This window comes from Myotis brandtii, unplaced genomic scaffold, assembly GCF_000412655.1.
Source record: "Myotis brandtii unplaced genomic scaffold, ASM41265v1 scaffold49, whole genome shotgun sequence".
NCBI classification, from domain to species: domain Eukaryota; kingdom Metazoa; phylum Chordata; class Mammalia; order Chiroptera; family Vespertilionidae; genus Myotis; species Myotis brandtii.
In genome coordinates, this window is record NW_005368707.1 from 5784500 (window position 1) to 5792821 (window position 8322).

The 8322-nt window shown below is 35.5% G+C and overlaps 1 protein-coding gene across 6 annotated transcripts in view; it reads right to left on the minus strand.

Moving 5' to 3' along the window:
- The window catches only part of UPF2 (UPF2 regulator of nonsense transcripts homolog (yeast)), a 128726-nt gene that overhangs the window by 76359 nt on the left and 44045 nt on the right, over window positions 1-8322 (minus strand). For 4 of the 6 annotated variants that reach the window (XM_014547975.1, XM_005876566.2, XM_014547973.1 and 1 more), the window contains exons 6-7: window positions 5507-5659; window positions 4167-4270 (exon numbers count right to left, since the gene is read on the minus strand). In XM_014547975.1, coding sequence (XP_014403461.1) covers window positions 4167-4270; window positions 5507-5659 — 257 coding nt within the window. The remainder of the gene's footprint in view (window positions 1-4166; window positions 4271-5506; window positions 5660-8322) is intronic. The other 2 variants (XM_005876567.2, XM_014547972.1) reach the window with 1 other exon arrangement.

An 8322-nucleotide genomic window follows, 5' to 3' on the forward strand; every position in this document is an offset into this window, starting at 1 on the left:
AGAGGAACAACTGTAATAATCTGAACAATAAAGATTTAATTTTAAAAAATTTATAAAAAGAAGAAAAAAAATGTTTTAGGTAAATGAAAGAAAGTTCAACACCATTTTTTTTATTTTATGAAGTAAAAATCAATTCTTCTGATCATCAAATGCATGCAGAAATAAGCATTACCAAGTGACCTAAAAGAAATCTTCATTTTAGGTTATATAGTTTACCTTAATTATTGAGTTCAAAAAATTCTTAGATTTTTCTACCTATTTCCCAAATACTTTTCCGTCTTAAGCCATTTGGACCTTTGACAACAATATGTGGAAGAAATTCCTGTCATGAGAAAGCTAACTGCCAGTAGAATCTACCAGGGTCCAATCCAACAGCGAAGAGTGGCCCCCTGTTTTTCATCTGACCCTCAGAAAGCTAACTTAGAATTTAATATATGGCTATTATTGGCCACAGCACTTAATATTGAGCTGGGCACTAAAGGATACTTTCCAATGAAGATTCATAACAATATTGCTAACACAGAAAACTGATGAGATCTTTCCCACCTTCAGCTTTCATTATAGTACTCAAAATAGAGTTTGGGAGGTGGAGCAGGAGTGTCAAGGTATTTCTCTTTCATCCTCTGTTTATATGCAATAAATAAATTAAAATTTAGCATGGGAAAGATTTAGTCATATTCCAAACTTAGAAAAATAGCAATTATTTAAGAGGTGGTTTCAGATATACTCTATAAAAGAAAAGAAAAAAGGCTTCTTTCTTTTTAATCCTCACCTGAGGATATTTTTATTGATTGTTTAGAGACAGATATAGGGTGAAAGAGAAATATCGATATGCAAGAGAAACACTGATTGGTTGCCTCCCATATGCACCCTGACTAGGGATTAAACCCGCAACCTTAGTGGTATAAATCAGCTGAGCCATCCAGCTGGGCTAGACTACCTAAAACTGAAATAAATCTGTAATTACAAAGTTTTGAAAACACTGATCTAATCATTGCAAAAAGTAAGGCAATTTAGAGTTTAAAGCCTGTTTGATTATATCAATAGTTATTGAAACACATCTAAATTATTTGAAGAAGAGGTACAGAAACCAAAAGTAAAAAAATAACCTAACTTCTGTAGTTCTCTACAGGGGACCTTCAAAGCACTGAGGGGGGGGGATAAAAGATTACATTACACTTTGACAAAAACATGGCCTAAAGCAACAATTTTCAAGCTTTGGGTCTCAAGGGCCTTTTATGTTCTTAAAATTTATTAAAAACCCACGCTGGCCAGTGTTTCTAAGTGGTTAGAATGTCAGCCCTCGCACCAAAGGGTCACGAGTTCAATTCCTCCTGGTCAAGGGTACATACATGGGTTGCAGGTTCAATCCCCAGCCCCAGTAGGGGTGTGTGTGGGAGACAACCAATCAATGTGTCTAAAATCTATGCTTCTCTCTCTCTCCCCCCCACACCCCCAACCCTACTCCCTCTAAAAATCAATGGAAAAAATATCCTTGGGTAAGGATTAACAACAGCAACAAAAAATTATTCAAGACCTGAAAGCACTTCATTTATGTGGCTTATATTTATTGGCATTTACTGTTACAAATTAAAACTGAGAAACTTTAAACTTACCAATTCATTTAAAAATACCAATAAACCTATTAGTTGTTAACAGTTTTTTGAAATAACTATATTAAAAAAAAAAAATTTTGCCCTGCCCAGTGTGGCTCAGTTGTTGGTTGGGCACCATCCTGTGTACCAAAAGGTCTCCAGTTCAATTCCCTATCAAAGCACATGCCCAGATGGTGGGCTCGATTCCTGGTCAGGGTTTGTTAGGGAGGCACCAGATCAATGTTTCTCTCTCACATCAATGTTTTTCTCTCTCCCTCTCCCTTCCTCTGTCTCTCAAGTCAATAAAAGACATATTTAAAAACAATTAAAATAAAATAAAAATTTAGGGACAGACGAGTGGCACTCCTTTAGAAGATAACGAGTCTGTTATCTATTATGCATGCAATTCTGTTGTGATGTGTTTAGCTGAACTATATTAAGAAAATTCAACTTTACACATATATATAGCTGGGAAAAGAGGTGAATTTTAATATCCTTTTCAGGATTTCTAAATATTCTTTGATAAGTGGTAGTTTCTTAAGGGTTAGGAGAAATGTGGAATCTGAAATCTTATCAAATTTCCATGCTGTAGGATTAAAATCTACCTTGCACTTTGAGTGGATCTTTAACAACCAAGCAAAACTTTGTTAGCATTGTGCACTGATCACTCAGAAGAATGGTTCACTGAGTTATGCTGATCTTCCAAACGCATACATATTATTTTTAAATTATATTATTTAATATCACCACCATTCCCATCAGAAAAATCTCATGGATAAAGTCTCCTCCGAAAAAAACTGGGAAGCTGTCAAGTTTATGGTAGTAGACATGTTTTCCAAAATTCTAATTTTTGTTGACAACTCAAATGTGTTCGTTGGCAATAAATACTTTTAGTTGTTTTCCTTGAAGTGTAAGGTTCATCTTGTTCATGTTAGAAAATTGTCGGCTATTCTGAGTTGTTTTTTTTTTATCCTCACCCAAGGATATTTTCCCATTGATTTTTAGAGAGAGTGGGAGAGAGAAAGACAGAGAGAAATATCAATGTGATAGAAACACATTGTCTGGTTGCCTCCTGCATGCGCCCCAACCAGGGAACTGGCCGGGAAGGAACCTACAACCCAGGTACGTGCCCTTGACTGGAATCGAACTTGTACCCTTCAGTCCTCAGGCTGACGCTCTATCCCAGGGGTCCTCAAACTTTTTAAACAGGGGCCAGTTCACTGTCCCTCAGACCGTTGGAGGGCCGGACTATAGTTTAAAAAAAAAACTATGAACAAATTCCTATGCACACTGCACATATCTTATTTTGAAGTAAAAAAACAAAACGGGAACAAATACAATATTTGTATTTGCATGTGGCCCGCGGGCCGTAGTTTAAGGACCCCTGCTCTATCCACTGAGCCAAACTGGATCTATCCACTAGGGCCATTCTGAGTATTTTAACAAAATAGATTGGGAAATTAAACTAAGAAAAGCTTATAAATTGATGAACTGCAATCTACTTTTAATTAGATGATTACATTACATACCTATCATTAGATAACTTAGTTATATTATTTTCTTGGGATCAATAAAATTTTACTGATCTACCCATACCCGTTCTCCTGTCTCATTCAGCACATTATGTTTTAGTCTGTTTCAAATAACATATCTAATTCTAAATATCATTAACTATAGGCAACGAGTGACTTTGACATCTATTCCAATCCTTTCAGAAATTTTTGGAGTGGAATACAAGATAATTTTAATGGTCATAGTGATTACAAACAGAATCCTATCATGATAATCTTTAAAAAAAAAACAAAACAAGAAAATAAAAGAAAAATGGCTAAACACCCAAGATGGAAAAAATAATCAGTTTTGCCATCAGTTTTTTCAAGTAAAAATGGTATTCTATGAAAAAAACAATTAGTTCAGCTTGCAACTCAAACACAAGTCATTTTTCCCAGACAACTCTAAGAAAGCAGAAGTCCCATTTTGTCAGATTAAAAGGGCAGGTACTCAAAAGTTGAAATGAAATGAAAGCACTAATTTGTATGGATTCATCAAGGAGACTCTTAAGTGAAAGTGGCATTTTTTTAAAATTTCAAATGCATGGCAGTAAAGACAAGGGCTACGAGTACAGCTTACTACCACTTCATTTTGATTTGTAAAAATGTCAACGGCTTTATCCATAATCATTTTTGTAAATATCAAAAAGTGAAAAAGGAAAAAAAAATACCTTAATATTAGTATGAAAAGTTTTGACCTTATAGACCCCCATTAAGTATCTAGGAAGACAGCAGTACTCTACAGAGCTTTTAAAAATTTCTGTTCTACTTTCCGAACTGTGGGGTCCCTATGTGACAAAGTGTCAAGCCAACAGGATTTTAGAGACAGTTCCACTTCCCAACTGAACATCTACAGATTGGCTCCAAATTTATGTGTTTATTTTGGATACCAATATAAAATCCCACTTGAAGAAATGGTTCATTCTACAGCTAAAATAATCCAAAAACTGCAGACACTATTAATTAGAGCTATCCTACATGGTGTATGTGCTTCAGTAAAGTTATACTGAGACAATCAAACCTTGTCTATCAGCTCTCGGTTCACACAGTTGGGCAATTGCTGGAGAAAAGCATCTACTATGAGCTTCAGATGAGATCCAGTGCTGGTTTCTTCATCCTCTTGTTCTAGGTTTAAAAAATACAGAAGCAATATAAGAATAAAAACATGCAATTATTAGTTATTTGGGAAATAGATAATCTAAAGCACTTTTCTTACCAATGAAAAAAAATGAAGCATTTTTTGAGATTTGGCCCTAGAAACTAGTTTGGGTATCTCTAGAATCACAACCCCAAGTCACTACAGTCTTTCAGATAAACAATAAAGTGACATACTCTTGCATTAGACACAAAATATTAATCATAAATTACATGTAGTTTTATAGTAAATCTGTTACTTTTATCTAACAAGCACCCCTTCCTGCAAGTCTTCAATTAACAGCACTCTCATGGCTGCCTTTTGAAGTAAGTCCATGGGATTCTGATGGGGGAGGGTGCTGCCAGATCACAGCATACCTCCATTTCCCCTGGGTCACCAGCTAAGTCCTTCCATGACACTTATATAGACAGTAGAGAGAATCTCTTTCCCTTTATGTCACTAGCTGGTATGATTTGAGCATGAGGCAGCCCCCAGCCAGGCCCACCCTCTTTTTCATGACACCAGGAAAGAAAATCTGCAGCAGGAAACAATGGAGCCAATAGAGAGAAAAGTAATACTGACAGAAGATATCCTTCTAAATAAAGAATCCTAAATAATAAAACTAACAATATTTTTTATTATTGACTATAAAACTAATTGTAAATAGATAAAATGATCACAGATCAACTGATCTACTAGTTGTCTTTTATCTCTCAACCATTTCATTTATTTATTTGCTTACATTTATTTACCTACACTTATTTACTTATTTACTTACTTACGATTTACTATTTACTTATTTGTTTGTTTATTATTTAGGTGCCCTGGCTAGGAATCAAACCAGCAACCTTTCAGTGCATGAGATGACACCCAACCAACTGAGCCATACCGGCCAGGGCTATCTCTCAACCATTTTGAATAACTCTCAGATACATTTATATTAAGATTGTAAAGATTATATTATAGAATTAAAATAAATTCAGAATAATGCTAGGAAGTAGAGAAGCATAAGAAATCTCTATTAGGATAGTTAGAATTTAAATGATCATTAAAACTTGTAGTCATATAATATGGGACATACAATGTTTCTGTTCTAAATCAAATTCTGAAATAATGATAGCTTAGAAACAAAAGGAAAACAGGAATTAATGAGTAAAGATCCACATTCTTAGGCTAGAGCTTTGGGTAGAAAAACTAATTAAAAATTTTGTCAAAATAGTGCTTACCTTGCTCATCAAGAAGTTTCTTTGTAAGATCTTCAGCTTCATCTGCACCCTCTAACTCCAAGGTGTCATCATTAATTTCTAGATTCTCCAACTCAAGTTCCAAATCATCAGGATTTGATACCTCCTTGTTATCTTTAGGTTCTTTTGCCTCTGCTTAAAGACAAAGAATCGCAGTCTCTTAATTAAAAGTCATATTGAAATCCTGCTTCAAAAAAAGATAAAAATTCACAAAATTTCCATTATTTGTCTTAGAATCTACATATATACCTGGCAACATTTGAGTATAAATTTAATATATTCATATTTTATAGAACACATATGCTCAATAAGAAGCAAGACCATAACGTCTAAATGAATGGAAAGAGACATACACGTATGAGGATTTGTGGTAAAGATGAGGGGGAAATAAAGTTGATTAGATAAAGTAGACTCAGGTTAAGGAGGGTCTCAAACTCCAAGATGAGTACAGACTTTTTCTTTTACACAGTATAACCTTTGCTGGGTCATGAGAATAACATTTAAATATGAAAATTAACTTACCAAGAATATATAAGATAAATTTGAAAGATAGGAAACAATAGTATATAGAGAGACCAATTAGGAAAACATCCTTATAATTTAGAAGTCAGGAATTAGGGGAAATAAAAAAAATTGCAACAAAAAGTGGCCAGGAATTGTTAAAAGACTAAATGAATAGCAAGGATAAAAAAGAAAAAGGAACTGAACCTAATCAACAAGACTGGCATAATGTTGACAATTACTGCTTGGTAATAGGTAATTACCAGTTTACTACATTAGACTTTATGTTTGAAATTTTCATAAGTAAAAAACAAAAAATGCTGAGTTCAAGAATTTATGCTTAAGAGTGATGAAGTTACAGTATAAATGAAACTGTTACATTTCTCAGCCTCATCTTCTCTTACAGTCTTCCAATCACATAATTTCTGCACTGAAAGCAGAAATGTTTTACTGATACTTAATACCATACCATACATGAGAGAATCAAAACTCTAGTATAGACTGGTTTTGCTGCTTCTAAATGAAGAAAGACTAATATATTCTCATTCACTCTTCCTTTAAAATCCTACTACATACTAAGTAGTGTTCTTAGCACCAAGACAAAACCGCTCCCTCTCTAGTGTTTCCTGATGTCTAATTATCAAAAACCAACATTTACTGATTAGCCACTATGTATTCAGAACTATACTAAACTGTTGAACATTCAAAAAGAGCTTAAAATCTGACCTTTATCCTCAAGAAATGCACAGTCTACCTAAGGAAATTAAACCAATATGCACTTGAGAGGCAAGTGGGGTATAGTGAGGAGAGGATTGCAAGCACAAAGTAGAACAATTGCATAAAGGCCAAGAGGCAAGACTGGCTATTGCACAGACTGAAAGGGAGAAAAAAGAGCAATGCGCTAACAGATACAACTGGAGAGGAAGACTTTTTAAAAATATGTTTTTATTGATTTCAGAGAGGAAGGGAGAGGGGGAGAGAGAGATAAAAACATCAATGGTGAGAGAGAATCACTGATTGGCTACCTCCTGCACAGACCCTACTGGGGATTAGTTTGATATGCCCTGACCCCGAATCAAACTGTAATCTCCTGGTTCATAGGTCAACGCTCAACCAATGTGCCACACTGTCCGGGCAAGAGGAAGACTCTAACCAAACTATGCAGGGTCAAGACAATGTTAAGTTTACATTATACTCCAAATAAATGTGAAGTCATTAAAAGATATCAGGTAGAAAGAGTAAAAATCGTGTTTTAGAATGCATAGAGGGGGCAAGAGCAAACACAGGGCAGCCAGGTAGGAGGATAAGAAATGACCGTAGCCTGGATTATAATAGTAATAGTAAAAATAAAGTACATCTGAGGTACATTTAAGAGATTAAATTCGCCCTAGCCGATTTGGCTCAGAGGATAGAGCATCAGCCTGCAGACTGAAGAGTAACAGGTTCAATTCCGGTCAAGGGCACATGCCCAGATTGCGGGCTCAATTCCCAGTGTGGGGCTTCCAGGAGGCAGCCAATCAATGGTTCTCTCTCATCACTGATGTTTCTGTCTCTTTTTCCCCCTCTCCCTTCCCCTCTGAAATCAATAAAAAAATATATTTTTTTTAAAAGAGATTAAATTAGTAGACTTGACTATTAAACTGACTATTCCCTCTTCTTCCACTGGACCCTAAGAAACACTGACATTTAATAGATACATGAAAGTGGAAGCCCAAGTTAAGTAGAAAGAAAAATCAGGAGGATTTAGTATCACAGAAGCCATAGAAAAGAAATGGTCGAAAAAGAAAGCAGTAAACTGTTGAATGGCTTGAGAGATCAAATGACACAAAGATTGGATAAACTGTGGTATATACACACACAATGGAATTCAGCCATAAAAAGAAACGGAGTACTTGTAAAGGCACAATGTGGATATACCTCCAAAACATGATGTTAAATGAAAGTAGACCTAAGCGGTCACACATTGTGTGATTCCAAATTATATAAAATACTCAAAATAGATAAATTCATAGACATAGAAGGCAAATTGGTAGATGTCAGGGGTTAGAGGAAGAGGGGAATGGGAAGAAACTGCTTAATGGGTACTGGAGTGTTGAAATGTTTTAGATGTATCCTATCTAATAATAGACAAACATGGTAATTAACCGTACCTCCGACACGCTTCCCATTGGCTAATCAGGGCGATATGCAAATTAACTGCCAACCAAGATAGCGGCCGGCAGCCAGGCAGCTGAAGCGAACAGGAGGCTTGCTTGCTCCAGTGATGGAGGAAGCCAAGGTTCCCCGCCTGCCGCTGC